We start from the raw sequence: 26,052 nt of genomic DNA on the forward strand, positions 1-26,052 counted from the left end.
ACTTTAGCTCCGCGCAAACATTTTATTTAATGAAGTTTAAAAAAAAAAAGTCATACTAAGATGGGTGCCCGTGAAAATAGAACTTTACACATGCTATAGCCTTTATGCTCACCATTTACTTGATTGGTCCAAATATTTATAGTTCATTGTTATGACTGCCAAAACTGGCAACCACGAGGATTGTTGTCTCAATTAGGACAGTAAACAGATTGTCTCTTTTTTTAATGGAAAAATCTAAAATGTAATACTTCACAGTTTCGCATGTTTATTCATCCAAACGAGCTAAAAAATAATGGCGCGACATCTGTTCGAGAAACACTGGTACCTCAGATTTTGGCTGCCTCCCCACCAATTTGGTTGTTGTTTAAAAAAAAAGAAAAATAGGAGGGGGTACTGTCATCAAAAATCTTCTGGCACGTAAAGTAACTTATTTTATTGAAATAAGCATCCCATATCTGTTGCTACGGATACAGAAATTGTGTAACAAGGCGTTACTATGCAGACGAGGGCTGCAGTTCAATTGTTTTAAGAGATTCTCTGATCAGCTAGGACGGTTCCATAGTGACACACTTCTTCACGTGATTCTCCAACTCTTTTGTACTTCTCTGTGCAATTCCAGCTGAGGACCATGGTGAGGGTGACTCTGTAGGTGCGGTTTCATCCGCTACAATTCCGCGTTTACTGAAGGTGTAGTGATCCTAAGTAAGGTGCCAGAACAACAACACACAGCTGACATCATTCTACCCAGGCTGCTCTGGCGCCGCAGCGCTAATCAGAGAAGGCAAGGCTGCTGGGGGAGAAGTGGGCAGCTCCCCTCAGAGAGGCTCAGGTAAGTGTAAAGAAGTGTCGCTGCCGCTAGAGAGAGGATAAAGAATCGGCTTTGGTCATCTCTGGATCAGAAGTTTGTTACAGATATAGTACATTAAAATATAAATGTGTTTAATCTCTAAGCATTTATTTATGAAGCTTATCTAAGGTACAATTCACTCCAATGAAATATTATTGACTATGCACTTTTAGAGCCTAGAAGATTGAGTGCTTTAGTGTTCATGTAAACATTACAATAAAATTTTATTTTCATTTGTAGTGAATATGTATGGTAAGTTGATGTGAACTNAAAAAAAAAAAAAAAAAAAAAAAAAAAAAACTGGCACTCCTAGTTCATATTGACTTTGTACCAATTGCTTGATTCTGCAACAATTAATTATACATACAATTAATATATAATTTATACATACACAAGTTATATATAATTAATTCTTATAGAATATATATATGTATATATAATCTTCCAATATACCAGACAACCATAAATACTAAATTCTGATTAATCTACTATATAAAACAATTACGCTGAGACATTTAAAATACACTAAAACAAAACTCTTACATGCACTTAAATTCATGGGTAGATGATCACACACTGGAAAGGCATAAGGAAACAGACTCATATTCTCAAGATTTCCCCATCATGGGCTGGGGCTAGAGTATGTCATCAGTCTTCGTAAACTCTTGGTATATTTCGCAGTCACAAAACAGACCACCCTATATTCTCACCAAAAATAGCTTTTATTTTTTTAGAAAGAAATATTAAATGATGTTATAGTTTTACATTTTTCTCCTCAAATACATTTAATTTTATCTAAACTTGCATGGGACATCACAACCTTTGCACCTCATTCGCAGCTCTCCACTGGTTATGGATTAGCTCTCTGGCCCTGGCTGGAAATTTACAGCACATCATACGTCAAGGGATTCCGAAGTTCCAGGCCATTATAATGTCTTCTATTTTGTTCTCCATCACTCTAAGCAGAGTAAGTTATTATGGGGAAATAGCCATGTCTAAACGTTACACCTGATTCTAACCCCACATTTATAACAAATGCTACCTACTATTCAAAAGTGTGGTCCTCTGAAACAGCAGGGAGCCAACATCTTTCTGTCTTGAAATATTCAAACTAAGGCATTCAGCCTGGTGTTTCTATTCATGAGATGGCTGATTCCAGTTAATATGAGTTCATGAAATTTGCATTTTATGAAAACAGTATTATATAAAAAATATTATCATCTTGCTTTACCTGCTATTTACTGAAATCAAAGCTTTTAGTCTGGGATTTGTTTTTCTGGGAATGATATAAATCAACCAGCTACACAAATGGACATAGGACATGGAGAAATTCAGGTGGTAAAACTTGCTTATGATTACAGTACACTTCAACTTGTATTTATTATGATAGAAACAACATTTTCTCTCCACAGCAAACCTCACGAACAGAACAGAATGGTGCAGCTTTTTCTCACAGCAGCCACTTGTCGAGCATTCCCAGGAGGCACACATCTCTTCTGAGCGCTGTTGACTGTGCTACTCTAGATCCTGGATAGGTATCTGGTGCACGACTGTTACACTTGCTCTCGCTTCACTTACCACTGAGACACAGAAAGAAGCTGCCTTGGGTGTGCCTGTGTTTAGCACCATATGGGAGGGAAATAACTAAACGAAATTGCTCACGTCAGTGTGAGGAGACGGGAAGAAAACAGTATTTCTTGACATGTGGCATGTCACTCAGGAAAGTAAAAGGCCCATCAAATCCAAAATGCCAGCTTGGATATTCCCTTGCCTCTCACTTCACGAACAGACATACCACATGGCGTAAAATGCTGCAACCTTTCCTAAAAATGCCACTTGGATGGGCCCTCTGTGGTGAGTATACAAGAACTCCTCTTCTGTTTCTTGAGTCTGTGGGTTCAGGAGGAAAAATCCAGCAAATAACGCTGGCTAAATTTTGCCCTCAGATGTTTGGCATAAATAATCTGTGAGGATGCTGGGAACTTAGGCTGTCTCGCCCTGATGAAATGAATTCCACAGGACAAATGCTACACTGGCATACTCAGCTTTGGCACAGTAACGAGGGCTGTCTTTGCTTTTAGAACCCAGGCTCTACAGACAGACTTACCCCAGAGTATCTATCAGGGCTTCCTGCCTCTCGCAAGTACAGAAATGATCTTAGAATTGTATTCATTTCTCAGAAAGTCAAGGTACACTCTAAAACTCTGCACGTATTTCAAAATAGCCATTTTCTATACATCTTTATAGTAGATAGAAGCTAATGTCAATTCTATAGATATACATATATATGTATATGCATACACATATATGCATAAATGTACACATATATCCACAAAACTTCCTAAGATTTATGAGTTCATGTATTTTTAACACTTTATTAAACCTCTGACTTCCAATCAAATACTGAATAGTATTTATGCTACAACACAAATGATATTCACAAAATTTTTAGAAAAGTACAGATGAAAGCAACATGTGGCATATATTTTTCTACCATTTATTTTTCTCTACTGAGTATGAATTAGTTCTCAAGAGACAAAATGTAATTTAAAAAACAAGGCTTTGTAATGCTCAGAATTAAGAGACACCCCAACAAAATGCTTTTGCGTAGGTGCACTCCTGCTAATTCTGCACCGTGAGAAACCCTGTGCAATTAGAAGCAGATTGCTGCACAGCTCCCTAACAAGAGGGGCGAGCTGATACTGCAGGCAACCACAGCAACATAATTAATATAGAATTCCAATTTTATATTAATGCAATAATAAGTTAATTAAAAATGAGATCAGCTGAACTTTCTGTTTCCACCAGCTCAGACGGCCCAGGAGGAAAGGAACTCTTCTTTAGGGGCATATGTGACTCTGTGAGCTTCTGTCATCCAGGTGCTATCTCTGACACAGCACATGTGCACTAACAGTTGGCAAGGAAGGAAAAGATTCCTGCGGATGCATGTGCAGATAGTCTCCCTAATGATATCAAATATGTCTGGAAAGAAAGCATGCTTCTTTGTAAAAACTGGGATGGGCATGTAAAATAAGATTTTTTAAAAAAAAGAACAACATTCAGGGTTGAACCCTGAGCCCAACAGGCATGGGTACCCATGAACACACCCAAAATACATGTGTACACACATGACTAATTAACTGTATCCACATAAACAAAAATAATAAAGTGAAATAAAAAATATCAAAAAATTTCCCATTACTTTCTGCTCATTCTTAGGTTCTGAATATGATTTTGAGTATGCGTTTTCAAATAAAAATGCAAACTTTTCCTTACAATATACATGGAATAAAACAGATTTAATGATGTTTAAGTGGCTGAGTTATACATGTAAATTTGGAAGACATGAAAACTGTGTTATCCAGCTATATCATGAATAGGGTATCTGCCAAAGCTGAAACATTTACAAAGTATTGAGTAGCATACGTGACTCAGGATTGCTGGATAAAGTCTCCAGATACCTTATGCCATGAGGTACAAAGATATTTCTGCAAACTGACAGTACCAAGAAGAAAATATTCAAAATGTTTCAGTTTTGGAAATTGTCAAAGTACTTCTCCCCAAGGATGCTCTTGTCGGAATTATTTCCCTTCATTTATTGATTGCTGCTCAGCTAATCTTCATCTGGGTCCAGATCAGAGTCAATATTCGTGGACAGTCGGAGATAAAAGAAAGCATAGAAAGCCAGTAGGAGGGCCAGGAGAGCTGCAAGCATGAGACCAACTTCCTGGGAAAGAGAAAACAGTGATGAAGAGAAACAGGCTTCATCAGATACAATAAAATTATCACTTCATGGTGTAGGACAAATACTGTCAACTCAATAATTATTAATAAGTAATCTATTTTTCAGAAGACAATACATATTGTAATAGCAGATTCATAAATGGATGAGGCATTTCTATTAAGATTTTTCTGGTGGCAAAATTGAAATATAATGTTTCAATATATTTTCTTAATTTTTCATCAAAATTTTAAAGTCAGTCAATGTAGTTTGTGCTTATGTATTTGAATTAGTCTCTATTGAGTACATGTAACTATTTTTTAAGTATTACTTATTAGTGATTATCAGAAGATATTTTAGAAATTACCCCTCATTTTCTATTGTAAGGAAATGCCATCGATTTTGATTCCAATAAACAGATACAATGGAAGCGCAACTGTTCACACTCATTTTATTGAGATTGTAATAGAATTACAAATTATCTCCCTCTCCTTTCTGTTCCCAAACCTTTCCATAAACCCTTCCCTGCTCGCCTTCAAATTCATGGCTTCTTTTCCACTAACTGTTGCTTTTTCTTTTTTCTTTTCTCTGTTTCCTCCAATCCCCAACACTCCTTTTCTTTTTCTTTTTTCTTTGGAGAAAAGTTGACCTCTAACATGTTGTGTGGCTGCGAGAGACTGGCTTCCAGCTCCCGCACTTCCTACCTTAGTCTCCAACTGCAGTGCAGGGACTGCAGGTTTGCCCCAAGAGGCTTGGCTACAGATTCTGCTGTTTAGAACTCTAAACTCTGTAACTTACACAGTGGGATACAAAGTGAACGCTGAGTGCATGAGGTAGAAACTAGTAGGGTTCATCTTAGCACTGAAGACAGGGATTGGATACTAACTACCTTTAGTGTTTTGATACTGATTATATCAATCACTTATATTTAGTAATGGGCAAAATTTAACATACGATAAAACTACAGTTCACTTCAAAACTATCAGTGTTTTTGTCTGTGTGCGTGTGGTCTGTGTGCAAAGAAATTTTCTCAATGTTAACGAGTTATTTTACTGCACAGAAAAGGAACAGAGGCTACTTCAAGACCCACAAGGCTCTTACACACCCTGGTCACACTGCAGGACCCACAAGGTTCTTACACACCCTGCTCACACTGCAGGACCCACAAGGCTCTCACACACCCTGCTCACACTGCAGGACCCACAAGGCTCTCACACACCCTGCTCACACTGCAGGACCCACAAGGCTCTCACACACCCTGCTGTCACTTGTGCGTCCCCTACCTGGCATTGTTTCATGGGGAAGCGATTCATTTGCATCCGTATGAATATATTTTACATTTAAGATGAATGCAAAATAAATAATTCAACATGTGCCACCTATTAAACTTTAAAAAATATTTAAATGAATTTGATATATAATCAACACGAAATTTCAGGTGAATGCTGAAACCACAAACACATTATGTACAGATTTTCTGTTTCTTGATTATATTTATTTAGATATCCAAACTATGAAAATAAATATTGATAGAGACTACAGCATGGAAAACTGTGTCAGTAATTTTTGTGGGTCCTGATATTTAAAATCTACTATATCAATGTAATGTCAGCTGGAAGGCTCTGGCACCTCCGAGGGGCAGGGCTCCGCACAGGGCAGCACTGCGCAGGCCTCATTATGTCCTCCAGCCACAGCTGTGCTCCTGGCCCATCTGCTTACAGCGCTTCCCGTTTTAAGAGGACACGGGAACAAGCGGCAGAACCACAAGCTCCATCTGCTCTGGGGAGTGGACAGCAGAACCCACCTACAGCGGCCATCACTCCCGCAGCGCAGAGAGAGAAAGAGATCTGTAGTCTTGTTTCCAGGATGTGTTCCCCATCTCGCTGATAGCCACTCCTAATTACTGCTTTCCCACTCGTGATTGTTCAGACGAGCAGCCAGCCCTCGTCAGATTTGTTCGGGATATTCAGAGGTATTAAGAAGGATGTTAAGGGTAGAAAGCAGAGATTATGCTGTAGTTCAATGCTCTCTGGTCAGTGTACGACATGCAAATGGCTTTAAAAACACGGAGGGCTGGGGCTGGAAAGATGGCTCAGCGGTTAAGAGCATTACCTGCTCTTCCAAAGGTCCTGAGTTCAATTCCCAGCAACCACATGGTGGCTCACAACCATCTGTAATGAGGCCCGCAGGAAGAATACTGTATACATAATAAACAAATAAATAAAATTAAAAAAAAAAACATGGAGGGCAATGTCACAAACACTTTCCTTCAAAACGCCTTTTGGTGGAGGCAGACACCATGGAGGGTGACTGTTGTAAAGAATCTGCCATGATCAAATCTCAAATGAAGCTTTCAGGATCCCAGAGTCTGTGGCCATAACCTCAGACACCTGGAGGACAACGTCCTCTCCATGATCTGGCTGCTGTCCAGGTTTAAACCAGAAATAATAAAAAGCAAAAACAACATTTCAAGCTGTTCCTCCCAAGGGTTGCTGGCAGGGTCCGCCTGACACTGCATATCTGGCTGACATGGACAGACTAAGTGTTCCATCCTTAGCCTTTGTGAGGACTTTTGAAGGTAGCCAACACAGATTTGTTTTTCCTACATGTTGGGGAGCACAGGTATCTGCATCCTATGAGAATTTCAGCGATGTGGACAACAACTGTGTCTCGGCATCTATGTTTCTCATGCTTTTCTTTGTCTTTTTCTTCTGCTTGTTTTGTCCTATTCCAGTGTGTGTGTTGGTTTCTGTTTTATCTTATTTATTATTATTTCTTAGAAGCCTGTTTGGTTTCTAGCGAGAGACAGAAAGAGCGTGGATTTGGAGGAGTTGGGGGACAGGGCCATAACCAGAATATATTGTATAAAAATTATTTTTAATAAAAGAAAAAAATAAAATAATTTTATTTTAAAGCTGAAACCATTCATCGTTCCTCCAAGACATTTTCTACTACTCAAGGCGCCAGAACTCGTAAAGGGCAAATGCCTTCTTCTCAGCCAGTCATCTCAAGGCTCGGCGCGCTTGGTCCTAACATGATAATTCAACCTGGAGGTGACGTCTAATGCACTGTTTTCAAGACAATCACATCTTACTCATCTCTGATACTGATTTGTAAGTAAGACTGGATCGATTATACCGATGTGACTTGCACAGTAAGCACATTAAAAATGTGTGATGGCCCGAAAAGCTTTAAGACACTGATACTCATAATACCAACTCCACAGCAAATCCCAGAGCTCTTTTTGCCACAGTGGCTACACAAGGCAGGCACTGGGGAAGTAATGACGGCCCTTACAAATATTCAAGGATCGTATTTACCCAAACGAGGCGTGGCTAATTTGGGGTTTTCCCAACCACTTAATAGTTGCAGGTGCCGTGGATGTGGTAAGTTCAATGCTCTATCTTCTCCCTCTACTTTCAGCCCTGAGGTGAAGGAAACAGTCTCTAACTACAAACACAGCTTAAGAAGATTTAGTCAGCTCATTCATGCCAATGGTGAGGGTCACAAGGGATGTGATCTCAGGCCTCTCATGGCATATTCAGTTTTGACGTCACTGGCGGTTTTTTTTTCTAGTCTATGCACCTCTTCCTATTTTCTGTAGATTCATAATATTTGAAGAGTGCAACTCTAACTCACTCAAAAGTAGTAAAGTAGTAACACAATACGACTTTCTGGTCATCTTGCATCAACTCAGTAAGAGTCAAACATGGTTGATGTTCATTAGCTCTCACTTGCTTCTCTGACATTATCAACATGGATAAAATCGCTCACCAGGGAAATTAAAAAGCTTTAAAAGACAACTGCTGAAGAAAACTCTGTTATTTAAAAATCCTACAGCAAAATGACAAGGCGATCAAAGTTTGACTGGGCAAACTAATTAGTATGCTCGATTTGAAATGCAAGACACCTTCGTGGTTTTGATTCTTAGAAGTTTCATGTCATGGCGATAGCCTTTGAATACACACTTTCATGCAAAGATAATGGTGGTTAATGTCTTTGTTTCTTAAGGCTTACCAAACAGAATGATATACTAGACTATTAAAATAGATCTATATTCTAATATCCGAATGTTTTTATGGCGAAAGAAAGCTAAAAAAGTAATTCTTCATAGCTTTGAAAAACATATTAACTAACAGCACTCTACACTACTTTAACCTATAACCAGAACACTGCTATTTCCTCAAAGCAAATTAAATGAGGGGTGAGCACACGTGTGGTCTATAAATATATAGAAGACTGAATTATTTCAATAATCCTAATATATAACTATTCATTAAACTATGCTAGAAATACATTTTGTTACACTAATATTTCCCTTATAATCTCCTAGTATGCTGTGAAATACAAAAGCAAATATTAACTCTTTCCTTGGAGGATACCATTGAAATGGTTCCTATTACAAAAGTCAGTCATCACGTGGCCAAACAGAAAATAAAAGCTAAACATGGTTCTTTAAAGCTGATGCCACCGAATGTCTTTTGTATGAATGACATGAATGTAATTTGGTGTGAATTATAAAAAACTTAAAAGACAAACCAATCTTTTAAGTTAAAAAAAAATCTCCTTTTTCCTTAAAACGTGCCGCACAGCACTAACGGAGGAGACTGTTGTGGGAAGGGCACATCACACAGCAGAGCTGATCACAGTCAGCAGTCAGAGGCGGGGAAAGCAGGGCTCCACCATCGGAACAGCGAGTTCTGGACGCTCACCAAGGACATCATCTGGCAAGGCAACAGCTGCTACAGCTTGCTGGTAATACCCTGGCATTTGTTATGAGCTATAACTTAGAAAAATTGATTTTTTTATCTGCCAGATGAACACCCAGATTTTCTTTTAACAGTTTAATATTTAAATAAAATATTTGTACTGGTCATTTTTAATCTACACATTTGGTAGCATTAGTTCCAAGTGGATTTTCCTACCTAGTTTACTCCGTGCTAAATATCTGGTGAACACTTGCCATGAGCAACAGTAAAACACGTTCAGTTTTGTAAGCACATTAAACTAGTGTCTGCTGACACCCTTCTCGGTAGCACTCCGCCCCCACAGGCAGATAGGCACTGGTTTGCCCAAAGGGCAAGTTTGAGGATAGCACTAGAATTTCATTACACAGATTCTAGAGACAAAGTAAACAACTATAGAGTGGGGTTCACTGAGTGGAAGAATCTGACAACCCACATACATGACTGACGTGTTTGAACAATATTTCTAATAGCTAGAACAATAGCTTGAGAAAAAAAACCTGTTTTCTATGTACGGTATATACTATAAACTTTAATTACAACTTTATCTTAAGGGTCCTCAAAATTTCAAGACAGAAATGATGTTTTCCAATAAGAAAATTATTTTACAAAAACTTTACTAACACTTTGTTGAGACTGGAGTAGTTTAAGACACTCAGATTTAACACATATACAACCGAGTTGTGTAAAATGAACTGGTGTGCATACATCAAACTATAACTTGATCAAACGGAAGTATACCTTTATGCCTATTGCTGTTTTCTTTGCTTCTGCTTTTAATTTGGTTGCCCGTAAAATAGGTTTGGTTTTTTTATAATCCTGTTTGCCTAGAAAGAAACAGTTTCAGACAATGAGTTAGTTTTATGGATAATTTAAAGTTCACAATCACCAATACAGTGTCAAAGGATGTTTACACAAAGTAGACATTCACAGGTAAGACTCCATAAGTCACTCAAGACAGATCTCTTTTTACTCTGACAGACATCATGACCTGATGCACAGAATGCCAAAACAAAATTATATCTTTTATTTTTAGAGAATAAGATACTTACAGTAAGTGTGAATCTTTTAAAATAAAAGCACTAATAACTTAATATATGAATTATAAGACTACATATAAAAACTAAATATATAATTATATAGTTATATATAATCGACTATTAAATAAATTGCTTTAGCAATTAAAAATAACTCCTGTTAAATTAATAACATTGTGGATACATTAAATACACAAGAGTATAATTTAAGAAATATTTGCTCATTTTTTCCTGAGACCAACAGAGGAATCCATGAGATTGACTTTAAAGTCCCTAAATTCATTAGAACAAAATATGTCCAACTTTCATCCTTTCAGCAGAGGACTACGTCAGACAGAGGCGAGCGACATTTAGATATGACACTCAATCTTCCTTACTGCATTCCCAGCCAAAGAGAAGCGAAGCTGAGCTAGTGTCTCTAAATTCTGGTGTTGGTGTACCATCTGGTGACCCCACTAACAAGCTACAAAAGAAGCAGTACTCAGCCTCAGGAAAAATACTAGATTTCACAACAAAAGATTATCAAGAAAAATATGTATTTTAAAAAATTCTCTTTAAGGAAACAAGTGGGAGTTGTCGTAAGAAAAACTCTAAGGTGGCGTTCCGAGCGGCAGCTAACAGACAGGACAACATACTTCCTAGCCTCACCCTGTGCTCTCGTTCTCTTTTCAGCCTTTCCTCTCAGAGTGTTTCCGGAGCTTACCTACACATTGCCCTTTTTACCCCAAATTTCCACATCCTATTCACACTCAGATAAATCTGGAAGAAGCTGATCTAAAGGATGTCATAAAAATTTAATGCTAAACACATCTGTTTCTTAATGCGTCTGCTAATGATTCAAAAGTGCCTTTATCTTCCACATAGAGTTTTAGAAACGCGAACGGCAGAGAACGGAGGTAAGTGGACAGCGGTGATGGAGAAAGGCGACAGCTGAGCTCATTAGTCACAGACCAGCGTTTCTCCGGTCGAAGGGCCGTGTGCAAGTTCTCGGGGCCGGAGAGTGAGCTGCACTGTTGCACAGCAGCCACGCTGCTTCTACCGGCTGAAGCTTAATAAGTATTATTTGTTGATAGGGTTTAATGATGCAGAAAAGAGTCAATTGTAAAAGATGTATATCAAATGTTCTAAATTTAAATAAATAATTAGCAGAAAAACATGACTGTGACTCACTTTAAATTAGTAACATTTAATTTTGCTAGAAAAAAAAGATAAAAAACCCTTGACAAGTGTTCATTCTGATTTCACATCTCAATAGTCCAGCTATTCCTGTGTCCATCCTGCTGCGATGTAAACAGTTAGGAGCAATGGAAGTCGCAACACCGTTCCTCCACTCCATTCCACCAAGCACATTTCCAATGCAAATCTTAGAAGAAATGTGGAGATCACAGATACCAGCAGAAAGAAACCCCTCGATTCATCTTGTATATGCCTAATAAGAATTTTAAGGTAAAGTGGAGATAAAAGCGTGAATGATGATTTTAAACATGATTAATGAGTGATAGTCATGGTTTCTGTCATGGTCCATCATAACATCACCAGATAGATATCAGAGTCAACATAACAGTAAGAATTTACCAGTCAACCGGTGGCACTATAATACCATTGCTTAAGTTACTCTGTTCCACCTATGGTCTTGTTTTTAATTTTTTATTTAATTTTATTGAGGTACACATTTTTCTATGCTCCCCTCCCTGCCTCTCCCCACTTCTACCCCCTTCCAAGGTCCCATGCTCCCAATTTACTCAGATCTTGTTTTTATCTACTTCCCATGTAGATCAGATGCATGGATGTCTCTCTTAAGGTCCTCATTGTTTCTTTGCTTTATGTCTAAAAGCCACTTATGAGTGAGAACATATGATATTTGTCTTTCTGGGTTTGGGTTACCTCACTAATATGATGTTTTATAGATACATCCATTTGCCTGCAAATTTCAAGATGTCGTTACTTTTTTCTGCTGTGTAGTACTCCATTGCTTACTGAGGTTTCTGTCCCACCCTGGTTCTGTACCCATTCAGTCCCCAGAAAAACATACAGCAGTCTACATTAATTATAAACTGATTGGCCTATTAACTCAGGCTTCTTATTAACTCATAACTTACATTAGCCCATAATACTTTTCTGTGTTAGCCACATGGCTTGGTACCTTTTTCAGTGAGGCAGTCACATTTTGCGTCCTCTGTGTCTGGGTGACCACCGCAGACTGACTCTTTCCTCTTCCCAGAATTCTCCTGTTCTGGTTGCCCTGCCTCTACTTCCTGCCTGGTGGCCCCACCTTTACTTCCTGCCTGGCTACTGGTCAATCAGCATTTTATCAAACTACACATGACAGGGTATAGACCATTGTCCCACAGCACTCCATTGTGTAAATGTAGCACATTTCCTTATCCATTCTTCATTCACCTGTAGTCTTTACGAAAGAAAACTTCTCAATTATTATACAAACATCTAAAGGTGCACTTAAAATGGATATTATTACAATGAGCACGGGACTGGCCCATTTCCAAACAACACATCTGGCACTAGCTTCCCATTAACTTCCTTTGCTTCACATCACAATCCTCAGCTCCATCCTTTTTCTACAGAGGACATCATTTCATTATTTATGTTTAAAGTTACACCCAGTGGTACAATGGTGTCATAAATGTTATGGGAGTCACCAATAATTTTGGAATGATCTCAGGCCAGCTTTTTAAGACAGAAACCATATCTTGCACTATTAATGGAACCAAGAACCTGTGGTAAAACAGGTTATAGACCCATGGGGAGAAGCCAATACTATTATTCTGCTAAATGGACAAAGTATTTATACAATCTTCATGGCTTACTGATATACTCCTAGATCAGTGTATCTATCAACCTTCATCAGAGAAGCTTCTTCTGGAAGTAGATGACAATTAGCATAAAGAATTGCCTCAATTGGTCAATGTACAGAGAATAAGAAATGGATACAGATGAGAAATGGAAATAGGGTAGGAAGTGAGATGAAGACAGATCCACGTAGGCAGAGGCTGCTTGTTCATTTCCCGGCCATCCAGGCCTGAAATAACCATACAGAAACTATGTTAATTGCAAGAGTGCTTGGCCAATGACTCTAGTGTATTCCTAATTAGCTCTTAGATCTTATATTAACCCATTTTGATTTATCCATGTTTTGTCATGTGGCTGTGGCCTGCTGGTAAGGTTCCATCTGGCATCTGTCTCCTTTTGCAGCTACATGGAGTCTCTCTGACTCCACCTACTCTTCCTCTATATCTCTTCTAGGCTGACTATATTCTGCCCTATATAGGCCAAAGCAGCTTTATTCATTAACCAATAAAAGAAAACACATATACAGAAGGATATTCCCACATCAGATCTAAGAAAAGTTAATGGGTAAGTATGATAAAAATATTTTGTATGAAATTAACAGAGAATTAATAAAGTATTATTGAAAATTACATTTATATATCCAATAACATTGAAATATATTTGAGAACAAGCACTTTCCTTTAAAAGAAATAAATAAAAATATATACTCAAATATTTTTAATAAAAATCATAAATTTTCATACTATACTTATTATCAATAATCACTCCTCATATCACATTGTTTTAGGAAAGGATACAGTAATTTATATGGTAATCTAAATCAATAAACTCTATGTACTTTATTTCATATTAAAGTTGGATTTTCTTTTAATATTACATAGTTTTAAGTAGGTATTGTCTTAGTTCAGTCAAAACAAAGAAAAAGAGACACCTGTCTTTGGCTCTATCCTATTCAATTATTTACCCTGGGCCAGAAGAAGACTGCACCTGTGCCCTCTGTCGAGGTGGTTGCTCGGTCATTACCATGTGAACATCTGGTGACCACTTTTTTAGCAGCAAACTGTTTTTCTTTCCCCCTACACTGGCCGTGCTCATTATCGTCCCGAGGCAGCCTGCTCTTCCTCTGCCTTGCTGCTTTAAACATTAATGCTCTGTTTTCTGAATATGGCCTAAGCTGCTTATGACTACATTATGCTATCAAACAAGCACACACAGAAAAGCCTCCTAAACGTTATTCTTGTGATGAAAATGCAGCTGGTTCTGCTCAAAGGCGCATCCATTTCACCTGCAGATGGACTTGCTCCTGCACTTCCTCCTCAGTTCATTGTCTTTTATTTGTGCCTGCAAATCTTTAATTGCCTTTAATTAGAAATAAAGTAAATTCAGTGCTTTAATCTTTCAAATACATTCAATCATAATTCTGTCTGGGACGAATACCAAGTTCTATTCACTGTCTGATCTCTATTACAAAGATATGTAATTTATTGTCCATTTATATAGATCACACCAATTAAGATACAATAGAAAAGAAGAGAGATAACAGTCAAAATATTTGAAAAGAAAAATTTGCAATCTAAATTTAATTATTCAAATGAATTATTGGAAGATGAGTTATTTGCAGCATGCCAAAAGTACTGACAAATAATATTTGCTAATCAACAGTAAAGACATTTATCTTGACTTCAACATTTTTAGAATAATTTCAACTGCTTCAAATCCTTCCTCCTTTATTCAAAAGTCAAAAATATTTTATAATCTCCTCTAGTACTACAGAATTAAATACAAGAGCAAGATAAATTATTACTAAAAAATGAATTTTTACTGTATACACAGTAGAATTTTACATGTACATATTATGTGCAGATGCAGAAGTTTCACTATGAAACCAAAACTCAACAGTCTTTCTTAGGGTATTTATATAAACCCCCCGTGGATACATCAGCAAACAATTTGCATTTTTTGATATCTTAAAAATAAACAAAATTACAAATACTCATAAGAAAATATCTACTTAAAATAATAAACATGCTGGTGATATTATTACATAACAAAAAATATTAGAAACATTGACCCATGATCATATATCACTTTTGTTAATGAACGTCACATAAAATACCACATGTTTCCTAGAAGATAAAAGTAATATAATAGTAAATTTTTTTTTAAAATTTCAAAATTTTACAGACATCTGGATTATAATAAATAATCTGGTAAATTAATTTAGAGAAACATGTAAATATCAGGTCAAACTTTTAGTTTAATGATGTTTTATAGGTCATTCAAATAATTTTCCATGATGGACAGAACCTTTTGACACTAACCATACACTGCAAAGGCCACAACATGACTTAAAAGCATATAAACAAACACTCACTAAGATTTATGATAAAAATGCATAGGAATGGGAAAAGACAAAAATGTCTCAAAAGTTACCTAACTATATCTTTTAGCAAGTTTCTAAGTTAAAAATATTTAAACAGACAAGGACAAAAATAACAACATTCCAAAGAGAAAAAGGATACAGCGAGGCCTCCATCCCTCACAAAGAACTACAGACAGGCTCCCAAGCCGCCCTCTCCAGGAAAGGGAGCACCAGGGGTCACCCAGCACCAAAGCTGAGCCATGAACACCTGCATATGACAAACACTCTACAGACTCAGCAGGTCACGTTTAGAAATATGTATGTGCATCCACACATATGTGCATGCAATGACAATCAAAAAAGACATCTTGAACTGGAAAGACAGGGAGGAGGGGTAACAGGAGGGCTCGTAGGGAGGAAAAAGAAGGGAGAAATATTCTAATTATATTATAATCTCAAAGATAAAATATTTAAAGATATATAAGCAAATCTTTATTAAAGACCTCCTTTAAACATCATTATACATACAAATAAAAAATAAGAGCATCTGCCTTCAAGAATACTAGAATGCAATATATACAAATAATTATATATGAGAAATAAGAACAATACTCAGTGTGGTCAAAACTCGATGAATACTAAAAAACAGGGAATAAAGAAAAATCCCAAGAACAAAGAGAGAAATTCAAGATTTTAAGTACTTAAGAATGAACAAATATAATCCAAATATTTCAGAGATTTAGAATAGGGAGCAAACTAGTGGAAAATTAACTTTAAATAAATATAAGATGAAATTGGAGGAATAAAGAACTTTTGGTTACCATAAATGTTGTAAAATAAGTTTGTTTCTCCAAAATAAAGATATATATATAGAGACATAGAGATAGAGATAGAAACAGAGATAGAGATAGAGATAGAGATATAGACAAGAGAAAAACAAATATTACAGTCCAGGTAAAAAGGAAGAATAAAAAAACATACATGGGAATTAAAAAAGCTTCAAAGGGAATTACCAATACTACTTAAAAGCAAAACAGCTCAGAAGAAAAACTTTTCAAATATTTTTTCTAAGTCATAAGAAAAATGAAATAATAAAATAAGAATAAACATTAATTTTTCAATGTTATGTGACAAAAAGAAATTAAATAAAAATAGAAAATGCCATAATTTTAGAACATTTTAATTTTTTCTTAAACAGTCACATTTAAATATGTATATATAACATATAAAATATATCTGAAAACCATAATTAGCATAAGTAGTGTTGTAACTAAATATAAGCTCCCAAACTTGACAACATAGAAGAAGGCGTCTATCAAAACCTGATAACACAGGAAACACTCTTCACAGTTTCTGTAGGAATTTAAGTCGTTACCAGTTTTAGCTAGACTTTTATGTTTCATGCAAGCTCTGGGAAACCAGAGACAAATATAAATAGTAGATTCAAAAATAAGATAAAGGCTTTATAGCATTAAAAAACGCTATCAAATTGCAAAGAAACAGCAAGGGAGGAAAAATGAAAAAAAAAATAAAAACACCAAAATGGCTAAAGTAATTTCTGTTATATTGACAATTATTTTACATGTAAATGGATTAAGTGTACCAATAAAGAAACCAGTAGCTGAGTGGACTTCTAAGAGACACATTACATTCCTTCAAGATGAGAGTCCTTTAGATTTAGTGATGCAGAAGCGGTGTCATTACAGAACAGAGGCTACTGGAGCAGAGGCAGTAGAGAGCACCTGAGCCACGAAGGGCAAGCAGAGGGACTCGGCTGTCAGCTGACAAAAATAAACTTTGACAATGAAAAAGTCATAATGTAATTATGAATGAGCCAATTAAAGAGAATGATGTCGTTATTATAAAAGTGTGTAGCTGTTCCTTAGTCTTCAGAAGGTGGTTCCAGGACCTTCAGGAGACGCGCACTTCCTGGAGCTCACATGGTGCCTACACATTCTATAACACAGAGCTAATATGTAGACCTCAAAACATCTCTAGACTTGTGTAGTTCCTACTGCAATTCAAAGCCTACATAATGCTGCACTGGTTAGAAAATGATGATGATAAACAAACCCTGGTATTGTTAAGGCCAGATACAATTTTATTGTATCTTCATTCTGAGATTAATTGAATCCATGCACTTTGAAACCCATGAAAGGCAAATTGTTTATATGAACTAAACTTTGAAGTACATACATACATACATATGCATCTATACCTACACATGCATATATGTGTTTGGAGGTAGGCAGATAGTTGGAAGGATATATGGAGAGATGATAGATAGAAAGATGGACAGATAGGTAGACAGATGATAGATGACACACAAACAGATCATGAACCGAAAGATGGCTATGAAGAGGAGACAATGTACTGACAGTATGCAGCTTTATTTATGGATAGATCAACAAGATGTAAATAGCGGACTTAGATAAGGCAGGGTGTCCAGTCGAGCTGTAAGAGATCACACATTTTTTTGAGAGCATGCTAGCATTCTCCAGGATGTGCTACAGCACAAAACAATTCTTCAGGAACATAAAAAAATTAAGCTCCTCAAAATATTTTTTCTGAATACAATGAGATTAGACATCAGTAACACAAGCCAAATGGGAAAATTCACAAATATGATGTGAAAGTAAACAACTCTTAAATAATCACTGATGGAAAGAAACATTTTGTGACACATGAAAATGAACAAATTACCCACATGCAGCAAAAGTAGGTGCCACAGTTTGGAATTCACACTGAGATGTAATTCGCAATCCAAATGTTGCTAACATTTGGAGGTAGGAGAGAGTCGGGGTTATGCAGGGCCAAGAGAGATGGTGGCTGTAATAACAGCAACACAGGCTGAGCTGACACAGGATTTCTCTCAGTTTCCACACAATATCTGATGGTGTGTTAAGAAACATCAGGGAGGCACAACAAGCTGCCAGCAGCACACTGCTTCCCATACCTTTCTGCTTTACATACTATTGGGTTAGTCTAGTTTGTTAAAGCAGCAAAACTGGACTGACACAGCAAAGAGCACTGTTTATGATAATAACTACTGAACTGAAAAGAATCTTTCTAACCAAACAACTTGAAATAGCTCAAAACTTATAAAACAGTAAACTAAGTGCTAAGTAAGCATAGGAAAAAAATAATAAATACTATATAAGAAACACATAAAATTCAGACTAAGATGCAGTAGGAAAAACATTAATATAAGAGAGTAGGGGTTTTCTAAACCAAGGAAAGTGAACAAATATTAAAATGAAAATGGGGAAGAAATTACAGAAAATAAACTCAGACATAAAACTTCATAGCATAGCTGTGGATAATTATAAGCCAACAAAGGAAATAACTAGAAGAAGTGGGGATATTTATGTAAACATGGATATATTCCTAGAAATGGCTGGTAACTTGTGGTACAGAGAAGGAATCAGATATAAACAGAAAACCTAAAGAGACAGATAAGAAATAAAGATACTGAATCAGGAATCAGAAGTCCCTGACTAAAAGCACCCAATGCTGGATGCCTTTCCTGATGAATTCTACCAGACATTCAGCAAACAGCTTCCTTCTCAAACTCTCCCACAAAAGAGCAGAGGACATTTTATTTTTAAGCCACTTTAATTTATATTCAAAATCTAAACAAAGACATCACAAAACAAAAATTACTGTCAAATTTAGAAAAAAATGGTGGCTAAAATCATTTACAAATTAGTGGAAGGCTGAATTTGATACTAATTCAAAGTACCATTCCACACCGACAAAACTGTATCCATCCCACTGTTGGAGTTCATTTTAATTGTCACAGACCTCTCGAGGTGTCTGTGAAGACGTTTCTGGAAAGGTTTACCTGGAGAGGGGATATCCAAAGTGAACTGTGCAGCCCTCCACCATTGGCTGAGCTTTCTGACTGAATAAAAGAACGAGACTTGAGAAGCATTCATTCGACTTTGCTTCCTGACTGTGCACGCAATGCGCCTAGCTACTACTACATGTCCCTATCAATATGCCCTCTCCCACATGATAGAATGTATCCTTTGAATGGTGACTTGAAATAAGCCCTTCCTTAAGTTGCTTCTGCCAGGTATTTTGTCGTAGCAATGATGAAAGGAAGTACCAGAAAACTGGTACCAGGAGAGGGGTTCACTTGTTTGGGGGCCTTTGGAGCTAATCTATAGGAGGAATAGGAAAGAGTTTGGATCTGCAGGCAAGGAGAGCCGTCCATGTTGGAGTAGAGCTTAACTGATAATCTCGGGTAGAGCTCAGAAGCCCAGAATGCTGAGAGAAGTGAGAATAGAGGAAGCCCAGCTCACGAAGTTCAAACAACACATCATCTGTCTGATGGGTTGAGGCCAGTTAAGATGCATTCTGGAAGGAATCTTACTGCATTCTTCCCACAATCTGATACTTGAGTCAACTGAATAAGAAGTAATATGTAGATCACAAAAATAAGTGGAAAAAAAGATAGCATGGCCTTGAAATACAGCAAGTGAGGGGGCAAAGGAAGGGAAACATGATGTATGTAGTTGTTTGCTCTTTCTACTCTTAGGTTCTTTTGGCTCTTTGATCTTTGGGGACCCGCCACCCAACTCCCAAATAAGTGTACAGAGGGTTATTCTTTCTTATGAGTACCTGGCCTTTTTTTTTTCTAGCCATCTTTTCTTAATATAAATTATCCATATACCTTTGGCTGCTGGGCTTTTATATTTCTCTGCTAAATATACTTTTTTTTTACTTCTTACTCCATGGCTTGCTGGGTAGCTGGGTGCCTGGCCCCTGATGTCTTCCTCTCTTCCTCATATTCTCATTCCTCCACCTCTCATCCCAGATTTCTCCTTCCACTTATTCTCCTGTCTTGCTATTGCTAATGGCAGTTCAGTTCATTAGACCAATCAGGTGTTTTAGACTAGCAAATTACATTAAAGAATGCAAGCCGGGCAGTGGTGGCTCATGCCTTTAATCCCAGCACTCGGGAGGCAAAGGAAGGTGGAACTGTGTGAGTCTGAGGCCAGCCTGGTCTACAAGAGCTAGTTCCAGGACAGGCTCCAAAGCTACAGAGAAAGCCTGTCTTGAAAAACCAAAAAAAAAAAAAAGAAAAAAAGTTTGCATCATTAAACAAACGTTCCACAGCACAAACAAACTTAACACACCTTCATCTCATATTCCACAATAGATGTAATTACAGTATAATCTCAAAGGGAAAGAATAAAAAAAGAAGTAATGGATATCTTTAGTTGTTACCCAAGATGAAGGACAGAGATGGAAAGTCAAAGAGAACCAAGTCCTAACATCTAAAGGTCTAACATAGGCTACATTTAGTGATACTGTTCACAACAGAAAATTGATCAGTACACTTTGGGTGGGCTTAGCTTATGCAAAATTAATCCATTATGTGGAATAATGGATATTCTAATTGACTTTTATAGAGTCAAATGTACTTATATGTGCATTTATGCATGTATATATGCGCAAATCTTATGTAGCTCTACATAATACAAAATATAAAAATTTATTCATTGACCTATGCATTATTGTTGTTGTTGTTTTACTTTATATGTCTTTTTCACAATATTTTTAATTTATGGAGTGCATGCTTTAGAGATATTATAAAATAGATGTATATTTTTGTTTCAGTTATTTTTAATTATTTATCTGAATTCAATTGAAATTTATTTTTTTATTCTTCAATAACTTGAAGAGGTTTTATTAATCACTTTTTGTTTAATTGGGTAGAGGTAGAGAGAAGAGAGTGTCATGTTGAGAAGAAGACGATTTTGTTTAATGTCTGATTTCTACTTTATTGCATTTCTTTAAAAAACATGTCCCTAGTCTACGAATTCTCTAAACTCTCGGGGTTTTCCCTGTGCGTGAGCATTCTGTACACAAACACTCACGAGCACTTAGAGAGAAAGTGTGAATTTAGAGCGGCTGCTTCTTGCCCTGTCTCTGTGCTGTCTTCTCTCTAGAGAAAGATGGTGATGAATACCCAAACATATCCTTAGATACTAGCACAGCACCCCTTGGGATATTCATCACCATTTTTCTCTCTCCCTAAGTCTTCACTTAGGACTCCTGAAAAGTTCTTCTCCTTTCTCAGCTGAGTTCCACATATGGCACTTATATTTTATTCAGAATATTTTAATGTATTACTCTGAAATAATTACATCACTGACATTGTGAAGCAACAGAATTATCTTTCTAAATATGTATAAAGGAATAACTTATCAAGTAATGATATGTAAAATACTGTAAAACAGCATCTATTCCTAAAAACAATAATAGTATTAGTTCTATTCCACTGATAAACTCACAATTACACTAGAGAAAACAGATACCATGCAGTGTATTCTTTACTAGGAGCCAGGGTTAGATTTGTTTTTCCTCCTAAAACCTAAAAACCTACAAGGTGGTTCTTTATTCTTTTATTTTTGTGAGCTGTATATATTACAGAAAATATATTCCTTAATTGATATACATAATTGTTTTTTGTATTTATATTCACAGAAGCTCATTGCTTACCAATTTGCTTTCTGTATTGATCAACAGGAAGTTTCGTAGTGGAAGAGTCTTTTCTACCCATCTTTGATCTCCAAAATACCTGTTAAACAGAAAGAAAATAATTATAATGAAACATTTTTTATAAAAACTATCTGAAAACTCCCCCAAAAGTTCATTAAGATCATTTTTTAAAAAAACAATGAGCAAAATGCTGCTGACCTAACTTAATAGATATCTGCAAAGACAAGAAAACTTTCAAATAAATCATCAGATATACAATTACTGGTGATAAAATCTTCACACATTTATTCTAGGCTACATTAATTTTATCAAGAACTAAGCTCAATCAATCCAGAATATGAGGGAATAGTATCTGTAAATGGAAATTCTCTTTGCACCTATCCACTGTGATACATTAAAATAGAAAGGCTACAGTAGGTGAGTTGGACAGTTTGAACTTTGCATCAAAAGCCTCCCAAATGTGGCCAAGATGGGCAGGTTTAGGGTGTTCTGCTCTGCACCCTGTAACATAACAACAGACAGCACCACCTGGTACGACCATTCCCACTTTCCCAGTGTGCATCCTCACAAGCATGTCCACGCATTCTCTTCCTTTCCCCCTAGTGCACTGGAAGATAAGTGAGCCCTCATACAAATCTGGAAGGCCCCATTTGTGGAAACCTGATTATCCATGGGGTGGAGGAAATACTTTTAATAATTTTTCATCCTTGAGAAAGAAATTAAATTCTCCTGTGAATTACTAGATATTTGTAGGCATATTTCCTGAAGTCACAAATGTTTACTAAGACAAACATCGGTTATTAGAAGTTGTTCCTTACTCCTTTTAGTGTGGTTCTATGTGAAAGACATATGGTCAAGCAAGAAGTCTGCTTTGGATTAAAATCACAAAGGCCTCCTACTATTATTGCTACATATATATGCACAAATATGTAAATACAATCCGTCTTTTCTGGTTAGTGCACCTTGAGTATATATGGTTTCAGGCCTGACTACTTTGTACTAGATACCAATTAGGAGAGCATCCCTGAAAGAAGCTGACTCTCCTGCCCTAAGCATTCATTGGGGGTTTGGAGATTTAGGGCAGAGGGAAAAAGGAAGCAGGGGGGTTAAATAATTATATCTCAATTAAAAAGAACAAATAGACAATATATATGAAGACACGGGAATTCTAAGAACTTGGAGTTTCAGAAGCTGGAAAAGCTAACTTCTAAAATTCAGAAAGGAAGAAAAAATAGAAAAATATTTGGAGAACAAAGTTCAGCTAATATTTCTCATCTGAGAGATGGCAGGGAGAGAGAAGGGAAGGGAAAAGAGAAGGACAGAGAGATGGTGAGGAGAAAAGGAGAGAAGAGGATGAGCAATACTCTCGTGCCGAATCTCCTACTTCAGGTCCCCTCAGAACAGACACGTGGATGAGACACAGAAGCCCAGACTTCCAAAGAATAGAGTAAAAGCATATGGAATTATACAGAAGAAAGAAACTGTGGTAAAATGACAGGCATGTGGAACTCCATGTCAGTGATAAGAAGCTTAGCAAAAGATGAGGAAACTATTTAAGTAAAAAGGTGGGGGGATGAAAACAACACCTGGTCCTCATCCCCTGAGTAAGCTGAGGCTGCACCATGGAGAGCAATTGGACAGTATGATGCCCGCTGTACACTGAAGGAGGAGATATCCCGGGGGGCTCGGGAAGTTCCTCTAAAGTGGTCATGGTGTGGCTCAAACAAGGCTGTCTATAGTATAAAAGGCAGGGGTAACAAAAAACTCTCCTAGCCTGGAGCTCTAGACAGAATTTGAGACAGAACAATCTGCTCTAGTTTCTCGGGTTTGAACTAGATTATTAGAAGGAGAGCTCTTTCAGGCGCTAAATAAACTGGTGGGGTTTTTCCTAATGAACTTTACTAAGGGATCTCAAAAGACCAAGTACACCTGAAGTCTGCTCAAGCCCAACTACATTCTTTACACATCTTGATGGAGACAGCTAACAATGACTCCCAAAGAGGCAACTTCTACCCACATGTAAGAAAAGCATGAGCTCATCTCAAAGCTTAGTTTTATAATAACAACCTTCAGATTGATGGTATAACAAAATTTAGCAATGTAAAATACCCACTAACAACAGAAAGTCAAAGTAAGTCCGTCTCCAATAAACCATGGGGCTATTGCATCTAAGATGACACATACTTAAAGTTTTCTAAATGAAACTAAATAGCACCTAATCCTATCCAGTCTTACTTGTTATTAATCAAAACATTAAAAATAGTTCTGTCAAGACAAGTCATAAATAATGTCAATAGATATAATGTATTCATATAGCAGTTCTATTCTGCATAGTGTTTGCATTTATTAATAGTAAGTGGAGTCATTATTTTAATCTTAATTGTGTGGAGCTTGAAGATGTATCCATATCGAGAGAGAAGTTAGTTTACGTGCATAAAACACATATTCTTTCTTTAATATAGCTTTTTTATTCTTTATGGAATATGGTTACATTAAATGCACAAACCCCAGCAAACTGCTAAGTCTGTGTGCCCAATGGCTATTCATCCACTACCCTTCCCTTCCTGGTCATTTGACAGTGGTAACACTTACAAGACAAGTACTGCATTGATCCATTACTTGTAGAAAAAAAAAACCCTATCTTTTGACTGAAGGTGACCGAAGGAAATTGAACATTTCCAAATGTGCTTTACATAACATCATACCAAAAATTAGCAAACCTAAAGTCATAAATGTCTATAGGCTGTAAATAATACTTGATTAGAATTTCAAAATTTTAACTTTCTTCTTGTGTTAGAAAAATAGTCTATTCTTTCAGCAAAAAAAATGATGAGTAAAAATAAAAACAAAAGTCATACAAAACATTTGAATATGACAAAATTTTGTTAGGTGAAACAAGCAGAAAACGGCGAGAAGTATTTTACTTCATTAATAAATGTACTAGTTGTATTTAAAATGATCTAAAAGCATGCCTGTTCATCTGTATGGCACAAAATGTCAGTGCTTCAGTCATCTAGAAACTCTACAATATTCTGAGTTCTCTCCCCTCTTCAAAGCCTCGCAGTAACCATCACCCATTTCTATTGCTTGATGACATGATAGCAAACTCTTAGAAATCCAGGGAGACATTAGCACACACAGTCACGATTTATAATAAGACAGCTATTTGCATGTGAGATCAGCCACAATTTAAAATGTGTTGTGATAGATGTGGGAAGGGAATAACAAATTTATATTAGCATGTACAAACCAAGATCATATTCACAATTTAATTCCTTAGGGACTATGTCTCATCACCTTCTTTTATGAAGAACACTGCATTCCCTGAGGGGATAACTTGTTCTGAGACCCAGCTCAACTAAAATATGGATTAATAAGCTACTGTTTATTATTTATGTATTTTGTTGTGTGGGAATTATTTCAGATTAAGTCATCAGAAAACTTTTTAAAATTCTTGAAACTTGATAACATATTTAGGAAAGAAAGAATACTAATGTTATTCAAAACATAGACTATACATTAAAATAATTGAAAATTAAAATTTTACACTCTATACTTAAGACTGAAGATGGCATTCCTGTTTACAAATGCTTACTAGGCCTGTATAAACAGCAATTTCTGTAATAGTATGTCTAAACATATGTTGTGTTGTTTAATGGAGGTGGAGATAAGGCTCAGTGGTTAAGGAAAATGCTCTCTTGCAGAGGGCCCCAGCTTGGCTTCTAGTATCCACGTTGTACAGATCACAGCTGTCTGTAACTCCAGCTACAGAGCCACCTGACTCTTCCTACCTTCATGGGGACCAGCGTTCACATGTAACGTCTGCCCTCACTGTCACCCACACAAAATGAACTATGAAGAGCAGCCAAGGGACGCACTCTGGGGTCGAAAGCTATAGGAGGAGGCGGAGCTGGCAGAATGCAGAGGTGATCAGAATGTATTGCCATACACGCCGGTAGACACTAACGCTCTGGTGAGATGAAGGAGCCAACTTTGGCGTTAAAATCAAAGGCTTAAAC

At 36.8% G+C, this 26,052-nt stretch overlaps 1 protein-coding gene across 3 annotated transcripts in view; it reads right to left on the minus strand.

The window, feature by feature from the left end:
- Window positions 1–1,132: 1,132 nt before the first annotated feature.
- The window catches only part of Triqk (triple QxxK/R motif containing), a 54,438-nt gene continuing 29,518 nt past the window's right edge, over window positions 1,133–26,052 (minus strand). For all 3 annotated transcript variants that reach the window (XM_050119151.1, XM_050119160.1, XM_050119170.1), the window contains 3 exons: window positions 22,034–22,112; window positions 10,055–10,140; window positions 1,133–4,574 (listed from right to left, as the gene is read on the minus strand). In XM_050119151.1, coding sequence (XP_049975108.1) covers window positions 4,461–4,574; window positions 10,055–10,140; window positions 22,034–22,094 — 261 coding nt within the window. In that variant the 5' untranslated portion in view covers window positions 22,095–22,112 and the 3' untranslated portion in view covers window positions 1,133–4,460. The remainder of the gene's footprint in view (window positions 4,575–10,054; window positions 10,141–22,033; window positions 22,113–26,052) is intronic.

This window comes from Alexandromys fortis, unplaced genomic scaffold, assembly GCF_014885135.2.
Source record: "Alexandromys fortis isolate MF-2015 unplaced genomic scaffold, M_Fortis_MF-2015_v1.1 scaffold_18, whole genome shotgun sequence".
Classification (NCBI taxonomy): Eukaryota; Metazoa; Chordata; class Mammalia; order Rodentia; family Cricetidae; genus Alexandromys; species Alexandromys fortis.